Here is a 23,813-nt window from a genome sequence, read left to right on the forward strand (position 1 = left end):
ATAGAGCGGTTCCTTTCTCTTGCCGAAGTGGATGTAGGAAGTAAATCCTCTCTTTTAATTACAGATTAATTAAGATGGGAAGTGGTTATACATATGAGAAAATTATACTACTATCTATTTTATCTATGTCAATCAATGACATCATTAAAATAAAAGCATGAAAAATGCACTTAATCTCAACATGATGCCACTCAACTTCTCAAACATGTTTTGTCAGTACTGCTTATCTTTTTTACTTCATACTTTAAACATATTAGGAATTAATTTCCATCTATTTTTTACTCTATCTTTTTCAAACCCTGTCACATTATCTTCTCCCAGACAATTTTCAGCTTTCCCCTGTTCCTTCACTTGGTATACTTCCAAATTTAAAATCTTAACCACAGTAGAATTCTCACCAAGGGCCAGGAGAAACACAAAGCATAAATACTAAGTGTACATAAGTTTAAATAATCTCTGCAAACTAACTTAGAGCTGTAGTGGGCTGACAAATGCCTGGCTATATTTATTGATGCAGCTCCTCAACTAATCTAGAAAACTAGAAAGTTTGAAGACCAATGGAACAACAGAACAGAGGCTACAAATATAAAACATCATCCATTTGGCTGGAGCATGTTCCAGCATGTACCAAAAATATTTGTAAGGCAAACAGTTAGTCAAACAATGAGTGCCAGTTCTGGGACAGCCTTCTACTTTTTCTCCTCCACTTTCAAACATAATACCTATTTCTAAAGCATTTAGAAATAACAGAAATATTTTCTCTTTTCCATTCTCTTAACAGATGTTCACCTCAACTTCTCCAGTATCCTCAGAGAAAGAAGTTGAGGTGCTGTTTGTGGTATTAGGCTGTTTATGTTTTTTCCTTATTTCTGCTCTTAGTTCACCTTTCTCATTTTAGATTATGGCTTTCTGGCAACATCTGTCTTGCAAATACTGAAACAACATCGATAACCCTAAAGACGTAGAGATTAAATGTCTATTAGACACAACCTTCAAAGCAAATCACATCTGATCTTGTTGGCTTGTTTGCATTGTGTTTTGTTTTTCATATGAAAAGGGTTTTGTGCTACAGCCCACGGCTAATACTTACCTCCACCTTCTCTTATGTGGTGTACCAACTCTCTTTTGAGGTGTACTTCAATGTACCCTTCAGATTTAATGCCGCAGATACAGAAAAGGATTGTGTCCTACTAAGCCGAGCCCCTATATGAAACTTCAGTTTCAGAGAGGACACAGTTGCTACTTCCTTCCCTTTTCTTTTGAAAAGTACTTTTTGTTTTTAGATATTAAGTTGCTGTAATTTCACCCAATAGACAGCAAATAACTGAAGTTATATTCACATGTTCTATAAAATGCAGATTGCATAATATAGCATGATGGCTCTGTTCCATTATGCTTCATAACTAGGTTGAAAATTACTGACACTGTACATTTTTCTCTTTAGTATTCTATCATTTTAAATTATGACTGCACTGTAGGTTACTCTATGTAGTAAATAATCTAAAAACATTTTCTGCCTGGCACCCTACGAACAGCTAGTAACACTTTCCTTCCCAGGTGGTCCTGCGGCCTTACTTAAATTCTAGTTAGGTAATTACATTCTGCCTGCCTGAGGTCTTCTCTAGACTTTGCAAATGTATTCATGAGTTTGTAGTGGTGCTGCAGGCTATGGAACAGCTGCACTTGGGTGCTATAGCAGTCTTGGTACCTTAGTATAATTTACCTCAGCTGTTTTCCATACCCTTTAGAATCATAGGATAAAAATTGATGGAAAATAACTTGGTGGTGGTGATGGTGGTGTTTGTTTTCAGTATTTAAAAATAAATGCTTGAGTTCAGCTTCCTAAAGATTCCTAAGCAGTCTCCCCAACTACTCATTCTTCAGCTGTAATGCTAATGGTTGACAGGTTATCTAAAGCCTCTGACATTGCTTCAGAAAGCAATGTTAAACTAATTCTAGAGAAAAGTATGTAATCACTGATGCTCTGAGAGAGCAGAGAAGGAATGAAAGTAAAACAAGGAGAAATCACCGTAGGCCGGGCTTTTTAATCAGTAATTCCAGCCTGAACATTCACATCCATGGTACACACCTTAAAGCAGTAAAAGCAGTATAAGATAAAGGATTCAATTAATTCAAGGAAAAGTGGTCGTTCAATAAGAAGGGTTAAGTATTTTGGAAGGCATGATGTCAACATAATTAAGTATTCAAAATAAAGAGAAATTCTAGTTCACTTTCAGAAATGTTGAACAGTAGACAGCGATCCAAAGGAGACACATAACTCTGCAAACAACAAAACTGCATTAAAGAAGAGAGTTCTGTTACATGGCACTAAAGTTTCCATTATGAAGGTGATAAGTTGTTTATCCCCAATCCAACACAAGTACTCAAGATTATGTTTACCCTTATGCTCAGTGAGGGCTGCAGACAACCAAGCAGAAGGAGAAAATTCCTGCTCACAAGCAAAAAACACTCATACATCGCATTGGAAGGAAGCAGACAATTTCTAAAGTTTTTTTTTGGGGGAAAAAAAAAAAGACAAAAAAGCAGAACAAAAAATACACAAAAGCAAAGGAAATATTGTAAACCCAGAACAGCTCCTTTTGTCATAGCTCAAAAGACTCATCTCTAATTCAGAAACCTACAATGCAAGTCCCTATTCTGATAGAGATCTGCAAACAGATTTTCCTCTTTCATGCTGTCTAAGCACTACAGCATTAATTTTTTCTCTCTCAGATTTTGGCTAGGATTTTCTTCAGGGCCTAAGAAAACTTTCCAGCCAAAACTTACATACCTGCTGATACTTCCCAAATTGAAACACAAGGACCTCCAATATCTGACTACAGTAGGCACTACTCACACTAATATGTTTAAGTGAAAGCATGTTTTAAGTGTTTGGGGGTTTTTTTAATAAAGTTCAGTCTATTCAACAGTTTCTTAATCTTCAAGCTCTGAATTAATCATCACATTGTTATATGCAAATAAATATGGACAGTATTTAAGTGATATTTGTGATCAGATCAAAGTTAAGGATATCTCCAACTTCCCACATAAGCATTCTCAGTAATAGCATACTGGATAACTGATGCAATTTGCCTAAATTATGCCATTCAGATACAGCAAAACTTCAGTACATAAACAAGTGTTGTGTCTAAACAGACCTTACTACAAAATCAACATTTCAAAAGAAAGGCCATTAACTAAAATAAGACACATTTGTTTAGAACGGACACATATATCACTGAGGCATTTTCACCAATTTAACTATTAACCAATTAATCTAATTCTACATTCTAGTCCACCATCTCAAGTCAGGGAAACTGATTTAAAACTGTGAAGTTTAACTAAATTAAGTATTTTTCTGTAGTAGTGGTACTTACAGTAAAAATTATGTCTTGCTTGTGGGTTCCTCATTTGGTGATGTAATATTGAGAAGTCACCATGCTTTTGTTCTAAGATAAAGCATTTCCTATATCGCTGTCTTTAAGGAGTCTTCTGAACAAGTCATTTCGTCATAACATATTCTCTTCCGAAGTACACGTATGTTCTCTTTCTGTATTTCCTGTCCAAAATACTCAATGTACACATAAAAGTAAACTAGTGAGTTACTAATTATGATACATGGCATTTATAGCATGATTTACATTTTCATAGTACCTTACAAAGGGCAGCTGATTGAACAGCTTAGGAAGCACTTAGAAACCTGAGCCAAAATTACCCGGAGTTCCTTAAAAGATTGAATAATTGTATCTCAAATGTTCCAGAAGGTTTTAAAAGACCACAGCTTCTTTACTATAAATGAATAGATGAAAATCAGTGTTCCCATTAATTCTTCCTTTCTTAAGCATCATTCACATGAACCATGCATATGCAGCATGCAGTGTAATTGCTGCTGAAAGATCCCCAGTATGTTTTAGAGAGTCAGGTGTGCCTCAAAGTATACAATTTGCTCCATTGTTTAAAGGAGGAAGACTTACATTGCTACGATTTCTTTTTTAATTTATGAGTTTCCTAAGTAGCCGTCACAAAACAGGTTTTTAAGCATCTTTTCTCAACTATATCAATAGTTATTGATTAGGACAAAGGAGAAGGGAATAACATAATCTTTACAGGGTTTGATTTTATTTTCTGTAACTTTTTTTAGAAATTTAATTCTTCATGTCTCCCCCATCCACTCTTATCCTCATGGGCTGCAGTATTATGATTATCCCTATTATATTTTTTGAAAAAGGATCCTGATTTATTTAGTTCCCCACCTTCAGTTGCACACAGATTTGCCAAATTCAGATGTCAGTAATTTGAGGCATAGTGTTTATATTTTTATTGAATTCCTTAAAAAAATAATACAGCATAGAAAATCATATCCCATAGGACTCTTACACAGAAAAACCGGTCTGTTAGTCATAATATTTGTGAAAATGCAATTGTCACAACAGTCACCTAAGAAAATAGACAAAGAATACTATTTTAAGTAATGTAGTGATATGGCAGTCATATAACCTTATTCTTATATTTCTGATAAATCATTTTAAATATTTGAAGGTATGGGGAGGGATTAAGAGAATGAATGTAACTCTCTCTCTCTCTTAAACATTCTGTAATCCACTTGTAAATATATCCGTCTACAAAGGAATATTATCTTCAGTAAGAGAAAGTCTGGCTCGACCCTTGGGACTTTAACTTGTAGGCAAACAGTTGTGCATGCTTGATTTCCAATCCACTACTTATAATCCCAATTCTTTTATGGCCAATCGATGAACTTTTCTAGACAAAAAGAAAACAATCTGAAAAAAATGTTTCTGAAGGCAGTGTTGCAGAGAACTCATTCCCACTCTTAATTCAATTAAAAAGGAACTGTTTCTTGTGAATTTCACACGTTGGTAATCTGGGCCCAGGCTCTGGAAACAGACTCATATGTGATAGCATTAAAGCAATTATAGTGCTCATGGCCAGTCATATGATATCATTTCTTAAGATTTTCATAGAACCTCTTAATATGGAGATGTGCCATACCTGAGTCCCTGTGATAGATACTTCAATAGTTTCACATATCTAACTTTCACAATTTTCCACCAGGAGCTCTAAAATAGTTAATATTTTCTTTAAAGCCCTGATGTCTGAAGTCAGGCAAATATTTTAGAACACCACATTTTTTTCTTTGATTTCTTGATCTTTTGTTTGCAATGAAGAGCTGAAAATATGAGTTGTAGTTGACAAAGACTAAATAAAATAAGATCATAGTACTATTTTTTATTAACTTTAAAACTTTATACTTACCAAGAGCCTGACAGCTATGATGATATAGATGCAAATTAAAGGAAAATCTGCCTTGCAGCAAGACTTAATGTTTTTTATTTTTGTGCATTTTAAGTACAGGATCCCAGCTACTCTAGAAGCAACTGCTTACAGTAACAGTTCTGATACACAATGCTCCTCTGCTCCCATTTAATTCGAAGTGATACAGATCTTTTGATCCAGCTTTCTGTCTCTCCGTGAAAACAAACGTGTAAATGCTGCCACCTAAGAACCAACAAAAATCAATCCCACAGAAAACCAAGCCCCAGAAATTTTAGGTCAAAAATAAGCAAGAAGTTCTTAGAACTATAAGAGGCATCAAAGATGGTCAAAGCAAGCCTGACACTGTGAGCTGAAAGCATAAATTATCAAGAAAGATTTTCCACATAGCATGCGTTTCTGCTCTAATTCTGTTTTGACTGCTTGGCTTTTTTCTACAGGCAACAACATTTTCCTGGTGTGCATGTCTACAAAAACTCTTTCAGATGATCAATTCTCTTTATTTAGCCCATTTTTGATCATTTGGTTATTACACAAGCACACGAATTGCCTGTTCTTATTTCCCATTTCTGTAAGTTGTGTAATTCATTTCTGAGAGCAATTGCCACAACTCTGTAAATTTAGTGTGCCTGCACTTGGGTACTGACAATAATTAGGAATGTATGAAATGAATTTACTTAATATGAGTCAGTTAATGAAGATCTTTGAGTGTAAATCCAGAGTGGGGGAAGAGTTAGACTCTATGAATCAGAGAATAATTAATAGGTTTTCTTGGAATTCCTAGAGGAATGGAAACTCTGCTGGGTTGTCCCCTAAGAATTAGGGCAGATCAAACTATCTTTTCTTTGACAGAATAATGCAAATCTCATTTGTAGTCCAAGATTATGCAGCCATAACTCTGATATCATGTCTCTCACAATCTTCAACCTGTAGTCATTTGAATTTTCTAGAAACTTAAATATTACAGCTAGTAGATCTTACATTAATTTCCATTTTGTCCTCACTGTTTATTTTCTTCCTTTCTTTTCCCTACCCTCTTCTCTTCAACCCTGTCCACAAAAATGTTTTTTTTCAGGACCTCTGTAGTCTCTGCTACACTTACAGTGTAGACTTTTAGTCTCTGATACACTTATATCAGATAGCCCAGAAGATCTTAGTGTCAGATAGGGCAATTTTAGATTAAAAAAATAGTAATAATAAGTTACATAAGTTTATCTGGTTTATGAAATGGTTTGGGCATATTTTTTTGCTTAAGTCCATGTTTTGACCATTTATTTGTATTTTTTTCCTGTGTTGATTGTAATTTGCAGTTGTGAATATATTCCCCCAAAAGCGTGAATTATTCATTTCAACAGAGTTCAAGAATACTCTTAAACCCTTAAAATGGCTTTACCTTTTTCTCCTTTTCCATCAAAAACTCCATTAATCAATTCCAAGTTTCTCTTTTTGATGGAATTTTAGAATGTGAAAATACAGTCAATGTTGCACGGTGTACAAACCCCACAACATCTCTCACACACCTGCAATGCATATGCACAGTAATCTATGCTTTTAAGCATAGTAGCAATATATGCCTAACCTTGAAATAGACTCCAGAAGCATTTTCCCTAAGGTATCAGAGGAAGTTTTACTGTGCTATACTAGCTGATAGAAGACAACACAAGAAAACATTCAAAGTTTCAAATGCCTTTTTGGTCTTCTATCATCAGACATAAACCTGTTGACATTTTGTAGCAAATAAAACAAATTACTCAAATTGCCCTTCTCTGAAGAAGGTCATAAAAGACTTTCCTGTTTACAAAGTTCAACAAAGTTCAGATGATTGTCTCACACCTAAGGCACGGAAAGCTACCAAAAAAGATGAGCAGGAAACACTTGCTTGTCCCTTGTCACATCACAAGACAATTAACAACAGCCAGTTACTATAAATGCTAGGCTAAAGACATCCATTTACTTCCTCATCTGGAGTAACTGGCCTCAGTTCCCAGTATCTGAGAAAATGGGCCAGCTCCAAACATGGCCCAGGTTCAAAGCCAGTGCACAGGGACAAAGGTGTCCCGAGGGCAGGGGTGGCTGCCCTCACAGGCTTCGACCTTGGCACCCACGAGCATGGTGAAGTTGCTCACTCAAAGTTTCATCCCATGAGCACTCTTAGTCCATTTCAGAGGGAAAAAACCAATAATCAATCCTCAAACATCTTCCTAAAGCCTCTCTCACTTGCACCTGAAGGTATGTCCTTTTCCTGCTTCAACACAAAGTCAACCAGATGAGTTTTGGGCATTGCTGGAGTTGTTTTAACCAAACTGTCTGCCTGTCCTGAAGTGAGGAAGGCTCACACGCTGCCTTACAGTGAAATCAGCTTTTAGTAAGCTGCTGTTTGCTACTCTTCTCTTCTAGCTATCAGTTCTCACATCCGACACAATTCCTGAAAACGGTCCTATAGATGGGCTGTAAACCTGCTGATCCATGAAATGTAGAGGCAAATTCAGCATGTCAGCATGCGAGCCCTAAATGAACTTGGATAAATAAACCAGTAGTGCACTCTTTGAATCTGTGGCTGTCTTTCTTTAAACACCAAATGTTTTCTTTATTTAGATAAAGACATCAACTCCTGTGCCTTGTGAAGCTGTAACTTTCTTAAAAGTGTAATGTTTTATATATTCATACCAGATACGCCATTTATAGGGATAAAGAAAAAGTGCACAACTGAAAGAGTGACATCATTATGTCATTAGCAAAATATTCAAAGTAAGTATTTTTCTTGTAAAATCTTATCAGATTAATTCCATACCTTTTGAAATCAATGGCAAAACAGTACTTTGGAAAATTCCTACATACAACCCTTCAGAGTTAGAAATATAAAATACTTTTGTAAATAAAAGTTTGTCTCCTTTCAAAGACATATGAATCCTATCTAACTGATTCTCTGTATTCTTTACAGGTTCCATAATGTCTCACTATTCAATCTCATATCATTTTACTGAGGTAATGCTGACTCTATTCTATTCTACAGATACAAATACTTGGGCAAAATAAGGTACCTTAACTGTGCCAGAACTGGAAGAATTAGGGATAAAACTGCTCCTGCTCTGTACTGCAGTCCCCGAATTACACATCAGTTACAGAAAAGTTATGCAATGCCTACAAAGTGCTGATCTACTGATCCTGTTGGAAGGTAAAAGTTTGAATGTATGTACCTTCAACAACATCACAGGCATAACCGTACTAGTAGCACCATTGATTTCAGGTAGAATTAAACTATTTGAGCTGAAGACTTTGTTTTCATCTAAGAAATGGGGGGAAAAAAAACAGATCCACAGGAATTGAATTGTGGATTTTAGGTGCAAAATTATATTTTTAAAGGTGCAGACAACTATGTATACATGTTGGCATGAAAATATTGTTACACAACAGGAACATCATACTACACTGACACAAAACCACAGCTGCAGCAAAAGTAAAAGGTGATGAACTCCAAACTGAAGAGAAAATCCTTTTCACTCAGTGTGACAAGAATTTACAAAATCAAAATGAATTTAGGCATTTACATGACTATTTTTATGTAAATGAATATCCAGAATTGTGTACTTGTTATGAAAGTTAAAAAAGAAATTAAATCATTTTTAGTAATTATTATTAAAATTCCTCTTTGCTAATATTAAAGATGAGGACTCATATAAAAAGTCTGAAAAAGCCACAGGGCTAAGGATGAATATGAAGAAACAGCACAAGAATGCAGTAATAGAGTCAGAGAGGCTAAGAAGCAAAATGAGTTTTAAAAGCAATGATTGTAAAAAAAAAAAAAAAAAAAAAAAACCAGCAACCAAGAAAAGGTTCTATTAATACTTCAAAATTAAGTGAAAAACAAAGGAAATTACAGATGCATTACTTCACAAGGGAAAAAGTAAACAACAGATCACTCTGAGAAGGTTGAAGCCTAAGGTAATAAGGCAGACCATGCAATTAACAGAGTTTCAGTTTTAACACACTCTTACTCACCTTGCTAAGCTGAAGTTCCCCCAAGAATAAGATGCCCCACGTCTCCATGGAAAATCTACATAACTGTGAGATAACTATATGGGCAGTCACAAAGTTGGTGTTAAAATAACCTTTATGCTATGGCCATAAAAAGGTCTGGGAAGGAAAAATGGACTGTTATGGCCATTTTACAGGGAATAGTGTGGCATACAGATGTATTTGGGTTTTAGGGGAAAGGACAGGAGTATGACAACAACTTGTGTATCTAAGAAAAGCACTCTCATCTTGAATGATATTGCATCAGTCTTAGAAATGGCCTCTTAGCCAACAGTTAGGGGAAGGAATGAGTGTTCATGAAAACAGCTGCCAATTTGGAGGAGAGAATGGAGCATGAAAAGGGAGAAATTTGGGACACCAACAATCCCATTCTGTCTTGTTTTAGTCTGGCACAGCAGCTTTCAGCTAATTACTGCATTCATTTTTTCTTATAAGATCATCCTCCTCCAAAGAACACAGAAACAGCCTTTCCTTAAGCAGCTGATCTCTTCATACATGCTTGCAAACTGCCAACTTCAGCCCAGCCAAGATGGATTTTAAGAGCTGGATTCTGTTCCTCCTGGATGAACAGAATCAGATGGATGCTGTCTGCAGCTAGATCTGCAGTAACTCGCTGTGCCCAACAGGTCTGTAGAGACAGGATTAATTTGAAGACTGTGAGACCGTCTCACTGGAAAGAGACAGCATAACTCAATATCCCTAGCATGAAAATGGAGTTATTTACTGTCACTTTTCAGAAAATGACTAGAACTTTTTTTCAATTATACCAGAGCACACTTGAGTTTTAGAAAATGTGGGTGCTTTTGTATACTTGAGGCAGATGGATAGCTGCTGTATCTTAGAAAAACACAGGCTGCATGTTAGAAAAACAATATCCCATAAGTTAATATTTAAATATTTATATGTCAAATAGGTGACACCAGACACTCAAACATCTTGCACATGTTGTTCACATTAGATTAAGCTGGTTTGCTTGATGATGGAAATGTGACATTAGGAAATGATAATGAGCCTTTTTGATGAGTCTGAATGCCATCCACGTAGCATCTCTGGAGCAAGACTGGCTTCATAAGTTGCTCACATCCCCACCACCCACTCGGCATTTCTGCCATAAGGCTCAAATCTACATTGGTATCATAGAGAGGTGAGAAATATTACCCAAGAAACACCAACATATAAATGGATTGAAACAAGACCTAGTCTAATAGTTACATTTTACTTTCAGTACTGCTGGGCAGCGCATTCCAGATGGTGTGGGTGCTGTGAACATCCCCGACTGCCTTCATCTGAGGGAAGGCAAAAGCTTCATAGTCCTTTGGACAGACCAAGACTAGCGGCTCGCTCAGTAACAGCATTTAGAAAATCCAAGCCTGCAAGTTGCTTATTATTAAATATAACGACTATATTAATGGACAGCCATTACAGATGTACCTCAGCCTTTCTAATGATTTCATAACCATGAGGAACAAAATGATCTCTATTTCCCATGGAGTACATATGTCAGATTTAATGGTCTGAAAGATAAATAAGAACTGAGCTGCTAAATCTATACTAGCATTCAGTATCCATGAAAATCAAAATGTTCTCCATTGCACTTAAACAGAGGGCATTAGATATTTTCCGATCATAATATAATCTTTGCCCAGAAGTCAAAAGGAGTAAACAGAAATATTTCCAGTCATTTCTGTACAAAGTGTAGAGAATCACTGCTAAAAGGTGAATCTGCTTAAATCTGTACTCAAACTACTCAAAAGGACAAGGTACTTCAAAGTTGCTGTGAACTGTATTGTTTTTCCATGGACTCATAGACAACTGGGCTCTTACGGATATTTGGGTTCTATAAATAAAATGTTGAAAGCATGGATTTCCTTCTACAATGAGACAGGGAGATGCTGCTGACTGGTATGCTTGAGGAAGAAGAGAATTTATTCTTCTCCAATTCACCAGGTGAGGGAAAAGTCATACCAAAAATAGATACTGTCCCTGCTTCCTCCTGTCATGTCAATTCCACAGTCAAGGTCTTATAAGGATACAGAGGTGTCCTCCTACTCCTATGCCACATAAACATACATTTCAAGGCCACCAACAATCAGACTGGATGGGAAGGAAGAAATACAGGCAAGGATGAATACAAGAGAGGACTCCATCTCTACTACATGGACTGCAGTAACTTGGAAAAGCAAGCTAAAGGCAGGGCGGGAAAACTGCAGAAGCTTCCCTGCCTTTTGTCTAACCCAGAGCCTTTATAAGCTAAGATGGTTGCAGTTGTCCCGGGGAGGGTTGGGAATATGTTGAGAGGGCAATGTAAGTAACCAAACTCAATTCAGATTTTCTCACCACCACCTATTATCAGGATAGGAGCAGTTAACCCAATTCCAGCCTTAGCCTCAACCACTAACTTTTGCAACAGAAATTAATATTATTTCCCATGTTGCTGGAAAGCTTTGCAGCAGCTCTGTCACAACACAAGTACCAATTATCAAACAGGTCTCCAGCTTCTTTTAGCTTACACCTTCCCCCTGATGTGGAAGTTACATCTATCTGACTTTCCTTCTCACCAGCCTGTCATTTTACATGTTGTTTCTGTGTTTCATCCAAATGTTGCCAGATTACCAAAACAAAAAAACAAATCATCACACATATTCCTAAATCCACTTGAAGGCACTAAATATAACAATGTGATAAAATGGTACCTATTACATTACATTAAAAAGCCAGGCACCTAAAAGCATGAAAATGAATAATTAAGAACATCAATCTGCTGCCTACAATATAGCCACATTACGCCTATTTCATCATAACGCCATTTACTGTCACACTTTGACTGTTTTTAAAACGTATAATTTTATTTTCTTGATGTCAGTAGCTAAATGTGTTCACTGAAAAGAGTGGGATCTGGATGGAAGGTACATAGAAACAGAAAAAAACCATTACTCAGCTTTTAGAAATAGGTTGTATTGAATATTGTTCCTTGGCTTTTACTGATGTCTAATGGGGAATAAAGACATGAGGCACATTAACTTGAACCCATAACGCAATGGATGTCTAACAGAACCAGGCAAAGTAAGCCCAAAATACAAAGACCATGAAATGCAGGATGGTCATTTAGTCCAGAGATAGGACTGCTATACAACAGCTGCTCCAGCAAAGACGTTCTAAACTTGCAAACAAATGACCATCCCCACCACTAAAGCACAGCATTTTCCACTAAGTTTCTATTGCATCAAAACAGTCAAGTCATGTTTTTAGGAAGAGGGAAGGAATCATCTGTTATTATTTTACTCCAGGTCATCCAAAATAGAAAACTTAGTCTGACCTCTTTAATGTAAGGAAGTTATATTTTGACCAAACCAACCTGAAGTTTTTGCATAACCAATATAGAAGGGTTTGAATAAGCATTCATACAAATATTTACAATGCAACAACATCAGTCATCCTTGCATTCTCTGTCTTTAAACTGACAAGAGACATTTCTTAGCGCTGAACATGGAAAACACATTTCAAAACTGCCTTCGCAAGTCTGAATTTTACATTCTCACATGCAGGAGCTGGGACCTAATCTGAAACCATGCTCTTTTCCAAGTCCGTGGGAACTGTGCCATTCACACTTCACCCTTGTTAGAATGTCACCCATGCATCCATTTAACCCAGAGACTGAAATATCAGGGCTGAATTTTGCAGGTTTGCCCTTGCACAGCCTTTTTGATTTGTTTCTGTTTAGCAGAACCCTTTGCAGATCTGAGAGCCTGCTCGTGTTATTGGAACCATCATCCTGAAGGGAGACAAGCACAGCTTTGAAAGGATTCAGGTAGTATGTGGATAAATACATGAGGGAGCTGAAACCTGAAGACGGATTTCACAAGCTGAAAGAGAATAGATCAAATTGAATTATTCATCCAGCTCCAAACATTGATTAAATCCATAGCTGGTGGCTGAGGACTCAAGCCAACACAAATTTACAACTGAATAAAATTTAGTACCAGAAATAGTTCCATCAGTAGTGTTTGCAGAGCAGCCTGCAGTTTCCCCTTCTCTCATTTTTGAGATATACTCAGTTCATATCTCATTATCTTCCTTACGGAGAAGGAAAGGGGAGAAGAGGATTTACATTTTTCTAACCTGCAGTTCAAAGACAATAGATGCCTCTTTGCTTTCACAAAAAGAGAATTTTCTATAAAATTGTATTTAATTTTTTTGTAATAACAGAAGTATATAAATTCAGGAAATACTTAGAGCTATGTTTTTAAGACAATGTTAACTAACAATCCATGAATATGGATAGTTTGTTTAAATTCTTGAAGCTGTGATAGGAGCAGGCAGAAGTTACTTTCTCTCTTTAAGTTGGCCACGTCTGAATAGTTGCTGTTTGCAACTGCAGTGTATTAGGTCACGGCCATTGTAGGAAGCAAGATATCTGACTTGATCAGTCAATAGTCTAATGTGATTCAGCGAGTCGTATGTCCCTATCTCCTCTAAAAACCACAGAAATATAGATGTTACACAGTAGACCTGATAAAATCAGGCTACTTTCTTGGTCTACTTCTAATGCACAAGGCAGACTGCTACTGGTGCAGCAAGCATAAACTCAATCATATCAAATGGTTCTTGAAACATACAGCTTGTTGTTTATGTTCTGCCTATCAAGAGTTTTTTTAAGAGAAGCCAGGTATTGATGGAATGTCATGGCTTCGCAGGCTCCCTTTTTTCTGACGACTATTTCTTCTGAAGTCTGATTTGTCAAACTGGAGGAATAAGAAGCAGCAGAATGCCCTGCAAAGTGCTACGATTTCTATACCAGCAGAGTGTATGCATATATGTAATTCATACTGAAATGACATATGGCATGCCACACACTTTCCTGTGTTGTTGAGGGCACAAAATAAACCAACGGGATGCGTATTTGTTTTGCTTTTTTCAACACAGAAAATAGAAGATGTCAGACTTGACTTGTGCATAGAGCTTTCCAAACGATAAGATTCTCTAGGTCTGTTCTCCTCCTATTTACATTTGGTTTTCTTTTGGCAGAATTATATTTGCTCGATGGAATCACTCTTGATTTACTCAAGTGTGAGAACAAAACAATCTGATTCTTCTGTCTGTTCCAAATCAGCATTATTGTGGTGATACTCTCAATTCTTTCAACACTTCTATGATTTTCAAAAAATATCCCGGTCTTCCAAAAACTGGTCTTCCTTAATCTGTTTTATCTTGGTCAAGTTCCAAGCTTCATGTAATTTGTGTTGCTAATATTACCTCATTTCAAAATAAGGCTTTGTACATTTTTTCAGCTCATATCCTTCCTTAATATAATCGCTATAATTGTACTTTAGCAAGAGCACTTCAATGGTTGAGAAAAATATCTTATTAAATCTATGATAAAGTAAGGACTGAGCAATTATATGCTGGAAGGGGAAAAAATCACCAGCAACTGCACATTACAAAGGTTGCAAAGTGCCTTGATGAGCTGACTGTGGCTCTCTGATTGATGAACAGCAGTAGATATGCACAAAAGAGTGTGAGTGCCTCAAGCATGTCTCCACCTTCAGTGAAGCCAGAGAAAAGGGAAAACAAAGTGCTTTACAGAAATGCACTCTCTTGCTTGGACTGATAAGCATACAAAATAAATAATATACGTAAGTGGAATGCAGGGAGTATATGTCCTCAAACATACTATGTTTCAGCATATTCATCCAAATGAATCTCCTGCGCTGTTTCTGTGGAGCTATTTAACACAGGACAAACGTGGCTCACTATTGACTTGTATTCTGATCTGAACCAAATCGGCGACAACAGCTGTGTGAAAACCTAGGACTGAGATCCAGTCCCTTAATCACTTGTGGAGAAGTGGCACAGTTTCAGGTGAAAGGGTATCCAGCCACCCTGCCAGAAGTGAGTAGGGAGATTACCACAAGTAGCAGAAAACATGTAGTCCCAGTGACAGAAGATGCTGACAGCGGCATACATTCCCTCTGCCTCTATAGTCTTTGCAGAGGCAAGTACTCCACCTATTTCCTAGAATCCATGGGACATCCAGACGTCAAGCCCACACAACTTATTCAGCTGCCACAAATGTGGAAAAACCTTAATCATAAGAATTCATCAGGGAAGGAGAGCTGTGAGAAACCCCAGAACACAAGAATCGCAGTCAAACACTCCTCTCTCTTTGTAATATCTGTACACACCAGTGCCCACACTGCAAAATACTCCCAAAGAGCATCCCCTAGAAGCAGCATTAGTATCTGCAGTTTCTAGTAGAGCACCCAGTCTTTGAAACTGGTGGTTTTTAAGGGCTACATGGCAAATATAAACACAAACTTTTCCCAGTATAAGAAGGAGATGTGAAAAACAACAGCATAGAAGAACAAGTTTTTAAGGTTTAGGGAAATAAAATGTTATCGAATTTTGGGGGGTGGGGTGGGCTTTTGTTTGTTTGGGGAATGAGTAAAATCAGGTGATGGAGAACTGATATTTGAACTCTTTCGTGTTAAACTTTCTTTAAATGTACCCACTGATTTCTTATCCACATTCTGCTGTGTTTCATAGAAATTCCATGCCAATATTATTCATCCGTAGTGGGCTACATTTTACCCACTGCTATAGCAACAAGTCCCCCAGTTCTCTCTCCTCCAATAATTCCTAGAAGGAATCATAATTTTCAGCAACACATAGTTGTTTTCTACAGTTACAACTTACGGGTCATGACTAATTACATGCTGCATCAATGGCAAAACTCCACTGACTGGAAAACAAGGTACCAGTACTGAGTTCCCTGGAGAAAAATCCACATTTGTGTTAGTAAAAAAATAATCAAGTCCAGTGTCTGTAGCTAAGGTAATACTACTTCTTGCTACTCTATCACACAGAAATTCCTACTAAATCATTCCTGTAGCTTAAAACTTAAACTCTATGGTGACTCAAGGAAATGGAGGATAAAATTTTCACACCTGTTACGTGTCAGCAATGGAAGACCCATTCCTGCCAGTTTTTTGATCAATATCTTTCCACTACTGTGTCCTTCTGAAATGATAAATAAATCCCTGTGAAAAAAACACATTGTTCTTTTAGATTTTACTATTTGCAAAGCTGTATATCAGCTTCATTTCTTTTTAGCCCAAGTTGTTTCAGTATTTAATTGTGATCTGACTCAGATATCCCAAAACCTAAAAGTAGCTGCTTTTATCAACGCATGGTCATTAAGAAGCATCGCACCAAAATAAACAGCATGCTTTCAGTTGCATCCTGCCTTAAAACTCAAGAGCCCAAGCAACTTCTAGACCATTATAATTTAGTGGACAACTCTTGTTCTCTGGCACTCTCCACTTCTTGTTTCCCTCCATATGACCTTGCAGATATTCCCACAGAAAGTTACCCTAAAACAAGTCAATTATCATCTGGGAACTTATATCTGGAACACGGCCCCCTTTTGTGCATGGATACAGTTCAAGGAGGAGATCAGCATGCTGTAGTGCAGCCCTGTAATCTAAGCTCTTCTGTTTGCAATGAGATGAAAGGTATCTTGGCTTTGGCATTTAGAAATCTAGATACTGATTAAAATTCTGGAATACTCTGACAACAGCTGCTTTAAACAGAAGTTACCAGCTGGTAATATTTGTGTGGGTACCGCATCATCTGGCAAGGAACAAGCTAATGATGCACAAAATGCTTTGATGCACAGCCTTAAAGCAGTAAACTTAAAGTGATATGAGGCTTCATATGAGGACTCGTCTACCCTGCTTTGCAATTATGTGTGATACAAATAATTTTTACCAATACAAGTGTAGAGGTAAGGAGACGCAAAGTTATTTGGCACATAAGTGTTGTTGGGATTAAAATGAGTATCATCCCTCAAAATGACTAATATTTGTGAACTTCTGCGTAAATTTGCAAAAAGCTATAGATCATATTTTAGATGTATTGCAGTTAGCCTGGTGGGTGTTTGGAATATAAAAATCCAGCAGTCATATGGAGATTAGAGCCTCTTTCCATTATATTTTGGAAATGGAACACGATGACAGCTTAAAGCCCAAAATCCAACTAAGCCTGTCATGTTTAAGGAAAACCACTGGAAAACTCAGGAAATACTATTCATAGGGATATATCATCAACACAAACAAGACTAGAGCTGTTCCCTACAAAGAACAACTTTGTATTTCAAGGCAGCTAATTTCAGAGCTATCTGCTGTACGTATATGCAAAAGAGGCTCTGATTAAACTGCTTCGGTATGAATGATATGATTGGTAACAGAAAAATGACAGAAACAGTAAGAGGATTTCTCGCACTGGTCTTGCAAGGATGTGTGAAGACTCTGAAGGCTCAAAGCATCATCAATATCCTGGTTTTTTATTTACTGAAGAAATCCACTGGGCATTGTTCATGCAGAAATAAAAGTAGCAGTATCTATTAAACTGTATGCTATTTCAAGAAATATGTGGTTGTGGTCTGCCTTTCCACTCTTACTCTAGAGTTCACGCACCATATTTGTAACCAACCTGGCCATACAAAATGTAGAACTAAAAATAGACCTTCACATGTACCTTGATTTCACTTTTTCATTCATCCCTTGAGCACTTACAGTACAAAAATAGGAACCTATTTAAAGTATATGCTTTTACAGATCAGGGCTCAGTTGGAATCTCCCTGAAAATCATGTTAAACAGGTACCCTGCTGATTTAAATTGCAGTGTTGAAACCTTTCTCAAAGAACACAAAATAATGCTGAGTGATTAGTTCAAAATTTTTGTATGCTGGAAAGCTCACTGAATTTTCTTTTTTTTTGTTTTACTGAAAAGTAAGTGTAGCAGGCTTGCTTTGAATTAAATACTCTATTTCTCATAAAATGCATTTTTCATAAAATAAGAGAAGTCTGCTGACAAATAACAGATAACCAAAGCTTGACCAAGGTCAGATAAATTATGTTCATGAATATATACCTCTATAAAGCACAAATATATTACTCATTAGTATTATTACTTCTCTTAGGAAAGAGTCCCCTAAGTATGCATATGCTAAACAATGAACTCTTTAAAATAAACTAGAGCAAAATTCACTATAGATGGTCTAAGTCAGTTACTGGTCTGTGACTCTGGTGATCATCCTTTGTTCCTCTATCTTGCTACTTAGGACTTCTGAGAAAGAAATTAGAGTGATAATTGTTGTCCCTAGAAATTTAAGACAGAATAATCACATCAAATCATATCAAATTATTTATGTATTTTTTTATTTGTTCTGTTGGACCATTTCTCCAGGACAACTATTATATTCAATATCCTCAGTATATTAGCATCCTGCAGTAATGTATTTAAGTTGGGCATGTTTATTATATTTATTAACCAAAGAACAAAAATAACAGAATGAAATGTAATAGAACAAATACATCTTGTGTGTAGTTAGCAAGCAATGTATTTAATTGTTTCTCCTTCATATTTGTTGATTTAAATGAAAGTCAACAACAGATTCTAAATTCAGTACAATTTACTTAGTACAGACCAAATTCTGTTCCAGGGGTCTGAGCAACCCTGAACTTCAAGTACTACTGTAGCCCTAGAAGTTTCTGCAGCAACAGGGAGGAATTCCCACTGGAATGCGTCTGCACATCTGCACTGGGGAAGAGAGAAGTGTCCTACACAGCCCTGAGTCCATCAGCAAGAATACGGTCACAAAATGTCCTGCCTACCTGTTGTATGTCACACTGACATATGAAGAAACCTGGCCCATGTACTCCCTTCATCTTCCCAACACCTGAAGTGTGAGAAAAGCTCTTGTGTGAGAGTGAAAAGCCAGCGTGCAGCTATGCTATGTGGAATGAGCTGGGGCACCAGACAAAAGTAACTGAGAGCTACAACTCGCCCAGAGTGCCAGTGGCACCAGCTGAAGCAACAAGTGCCTGAGGTCATCATCGCTGTCCACCGCTCCTGATGTGAAGCTATCAGGTCAAGGATGTGAAAGAGTGGCATATGGCATAGCCTATTCCCGTACGCAGAGGGGAAATGGTGCAGCTCCCAAAAACTTCCACAGTCGCCCAAACTAAAGGTACAGCCAGCTCAGTACCTGTCTTTGAGAATGGACACAAGTATGTACATGGAACAGAGTACAAGAACAGGGTAAGCAAAAATCATGTCTCTTGGCAGACCCTCACAGATCTATCACAATACAGTTACCTTGTTTTAAATGGATGAGTTGTCAGTGTTTTACCCTGACTTATTCCATCAACACTTCTACTTTCCCCAGAGATGGGTTTAAGCCCACATGCAGCTCTAAATTCCCCTGAATTTTTAGATGAAGAGTTATGCCAGGAATTCTAAATTTATTTTCCCGTAGCTGGGAAATTATTCTTACAAAACAATAGTTCTCTCCTGTCCAAATACAGTAAGTGAGCACACGTTTTATTCTCCTAAACTGTGCACAACTGTACAATTAAGCTGTTCCTATGCCGTTTATTTGTCATGATTTCACTTTGATCACATCCACATACTGAGGTATTCAGCTGACAGAACAACTGGCTTTCTTTTTAAATAGTGGATGAAGAGTGATGAAAGTAGAGAAAATGTGCATCTGACACAATGCTGGAATTTAGATACATGATAAAATATCTAAAATGCTAAAGGATCTTAGGGTCTAAGGAGCTTTTTTGTGTCCTGAATTATCATAGGACTTTTTTGAATGTTACATGGAACCGGGGTTGGAGACAACACAAAAAGTCATATAGACCAGTCATCGTAGTCTTCAAATAAAATGTAGATGAAAATTGTAGAAACTCTGGAGGTCATCCTACTGTCATTAAAACAAATTGCAAAACTGTTGCAAGACAGAGGGAGCAGGAGCCAGCTATCTGATAAGTTATTAAATACTGAGCCCTATTTAAAAGTATGCAATTTCTTCGATACTCGATCTTCAAAGCAATTTTTCATACACTATCTAGTTAAGCTTCATAATATAAGCATTGTGTCTACAATTTGAAAATAGGGTTACTAGGAGTGATTTAGCAATCCTCTAGCAAAAGTGGGGTAACCGTGCCTCAGGAGCTGCCTCATTCTTTCTGGCTCTGCGTAAATGTCAGTATCAGGATTTAAAAACAGATTTTCTTGGCTCCTCTTCTCAGGACAATATCCAAAATGCTATTTCACTTTCTATGCTGCACGAAAACAGAATTAAAATAACACCAGTATCTTCCACCTTGTACTATGTATATCCCTTCATTTTAAAAATATTTCATGTAACTCTATCCAAGATCAAAAACAAGCACCTGCGATCTGAACCAGAAAGTACCAAGTATAGTACTCCCCAAGGTCACACCCTCACTAGCTGTATTACACCTGCACTACGCCGCCTGCTAAAATAGTTACCCTATAGGCTAACTTCTGGAGAAATCCCTGCTTTTGCAGATCTATTGTTGTTAGCATGCAACAGTATCAAAGTCATATAAGGCTTGCCAACCTTTTGATCATCTCTTTACACCCTGTGGGCAGACAACAAGTACAATTAACGCAACTCAATCCCTTAAGTCAAAACTGCTGAGATCCAAGAATTTCATACTTTTTTAATAGTGAATCCATCTTTATCCCACAGCACTGGAACATGAATTGAATATAGAGTAGGCATAATGCCTTAGCAAATATCCTAGATTAACATTTCAATTACTTTTACTACCTTAATAACAAAGAAAAATTAATAAAATAACTGCAGGATTAAGCAGTTGCTGTCTAATGTTTCCAGTCTTATTATGATTTGTTCAAACCCATTACAGGTACTTACATATCCCAGTTCTCAGAGAAGGAAAATGCAACCCATTTTTGTTCAAAGATAACAGATTGTAACAGGAAGTATTCCTAGTGATGCACAGGTCCTAACAGAACCAGCAGCTGGATAGAACAGAGGCAACGTGCTCCTTAAAGACATTTAGCAAATGGGATTTTCATGTCAGTCTGGACCTGCCATTTTTAAGTGACCCCTCCTGACCCTCTGCAAGAATGGGCAAATGGTGTTAGATGTTTCCTAGTTTTCTTGACACAAATGTCTACATGTAAACATAACGATGCTAAGCATATTTCTTTTAACAAACTAATATAAAAATATGATCCTCATTTATTTTATAAAGATTCTCATAGGGTTTTTCATTTTGCTTATCTCTGTTATCAAGTACAAACTCAACTTCAGTAGGAAGTTACCATGACCAATTAAGATAATGACAACAGCCTCCTTTAAATTACTTGCTTTCCGCTCTGTTTACACCAGTAAATTGCATTAAAATGTGTCTTTGGAGTTGGGGTATTTCATGTCTTGTTAAAAGCCTCTGACTCTAATAATTTTATCCACTTCAGGATCCCTTTATAGCTTCCTGTGTAGGTAAGCAGAGTTTAGCACAAATGAGAGCCCAGCTCCAAATATAGACAGTTGTGTTTAGCACTGTGTTTGTTGCCACATTAATTTCCTGCATTCCTGTTCCAACACGAATGTCATTTCCCAGTCCAGAGAAGCCTCAGTTGTAGACAGTTTACAGAGATCAGCCTCAGGCCACTAATACTCTGGAACAGAAATGTTATTCTTTCCTTGGAGACCCATGCCATCTCTGGAATGAAGGCTGATTTGTCAGCATACAAACGAGGATGCTAAGTGTACTTCTTGGAGCAGGCATTCCTGAAATTTTCTCAGGGATGGGAAAGATTATTCTTTCTGTGGTATCAGCACTGGAATTACATATTTTCAGAAGCAAGGGAATGACTTTGGGGAGTGATCAATTCTTCTCCTTTACTTCCCACTACCACCAAGCAGTTCCAGACCTTTTCCCTTGCTCTTGGCAGGCTGATCGCTCTCTTTATCTCCCTATTTAAAAAAGTGAGTAAGGAAAGTGTTTTATCGCTGCCGGGGAGGAGTGGTTGCACAGGGGGTAGGGAAGGGAACATGAAGGAAGGAAAAAGGTGTTTGGGTAGGTTTGGTTTTAGTTCCCTATCTATGCAATATCTCATAAAGTTTCATGCCACAGAAGCATCTTGTAGAACATATTGCCTCATGTAGAGTTAAATCATTTTTTAATTTGGAAACTTAACAATCAGCAAGAATGCTAGCTGGCAGTACACAGCAGCTCCTTCATCCAAAGAAGGATTCACATCTCCAAGAAGGACATATTCCTTCTGCTGTCATTGAGCCATTTTATACCTTGTGCCAAAGAATCTGCAGAAGGTCTGTCAGTCAAGACAAAACACATAGATTCAAAAACATGGTGTACACTTGGCCATGCCATTCCCCACAGTCAGCTACAGAACTGAGGGAAAAACATATAGCATCTGTGGAGGATATGGGAGAAAAGGTGATCTCCAGTTCATCAGTATGTGTGAACAGGTAGGAGAGATGTATCGCTTCTATTACCCTGAATGCATCTCACCTCCACATCCATGTTCACACACATCCATACAAACCAGTGCTGAAACCCACAACGCAACACGCTGTATTGCATCCTTTGCACGTTCATTTGGGACATGCCATGAATGACGCCTACCCATCCTCCCTGCACTCCCCCATCACATGTGGGACTGTCCCTCTCACACTGCCTTTCCTAAGCTCTCCTGCTTTTCTCAGTCCCTCTGCAGATATCATTGTATCATTGCAATTGCCTTAGGGCAGCCATTCTTACCTTCACGTCTTGCACCAGGGTCTTCACCAGCAGCAGCCGAGATAGCTCATGTGACTCATGATCATAAGCCATGTATATCATATGTAGTGCTGGTTTGGTTGAGAAGAAGCTTTACTTGGAAACAGAAGAGTGAAGAGACAAAGATGGCTGTACCATTCATCTCTCAGATATGTCTGGAGGTACATGTTGCTGCAACAGATTTACAAGTAAGCCAACATTTTTTTTTCCAATTTGTTTTTAGTGCTCAGGGTTATTTTTGGCCAAGAATGTTATTCTTTGAGTGTCTGAGCTCCTCTGGAGGCTTCTTCTTCCTGTGAACCGTGGACTGGTTCACTGAGCAGCCTCCAAGTCCTGTGTGGTAAGCTATCGGTTCCAAGAAGAATGAGTCAAGTGTTTGCCCACATGAAATTAATTCCCTGTTATTTTAGGAAGAGGCAGAGAGGCTCATAACTCATTCTCATCACTGCTGGGAAGCAATCACCAGGACTCTTGCACAATGCAGTGAACAAGGCTTTCACAGTGATTTAGGCAACATAATGTTACAGCCAAGGTAACACATGACATGGCAATGCCATGGAATGTGCCCTCGTAACACAAATTAAATACTTCAATGGATATCCCTGCACTTCACTTCAACAGGGATCGTCCATCTGTGTCCAGGTTGAGATTTGTTGAAAATATCATGAAACAGATTCTTCTAATTATTTTTAAACCAATTAATGAAATAATTGCATTACTAACAATGACAGTAATAATTTGAATTGCTGTCAATACCATGAATTAAATCTCACAGATGTCCATCAACATCTATGCTGGTCATTTTTCCTTTGAATGTGAAGGGCTTGGAATCCCTGGGTC

General features: G+C 37.5%; 1 protein-coding gene across 2 annotated transcripts in view; it reads right to left on the reverse strand.

Moving 5' to 3' along the window:
- KCNK2 (potassium two pore domain channel subfamily K member 2) overlaps positions 1-23,813 on the reverse strand; it is a 132,169-nt gene that overhangs the window by 105,067 nt on the left and 3,289 nt on the right. For both annotated transcript variants that reach the window (XR_015708829.1, XM_087776974.1), the window contains exon 2: positions 3,378-3,571. Coding sequence is in view for 1 of the 2 variants with exons in the window: in XM_087776974.1 (XP_087633100.1) it covers positions 3,378-3,411 (34 nt within the window). In the remaining variant the exon portion in view is untranslated. The remainder of the gene's footprint in view (positions 1-3,377; positions 3,572-23,813) is intronic.

Source organism: Nipponia nippon, unplaced genomic scaffold (assembly GCF_047370975.1).
Source record: "Nipponia nippon isolate SJK-2023a ecotype South Korea unplaced genomic scaffold, ASM4737097v1 scaffold_4, whole genome shotgun sequence".
Classification (NCBI taxonomy): domain Eukaryota; kingdom Metazoa; phylum Chordata; class Aves; order Pelecaniformes; family Threskiornithidae; genus Nipponia; species Nipponia nippon.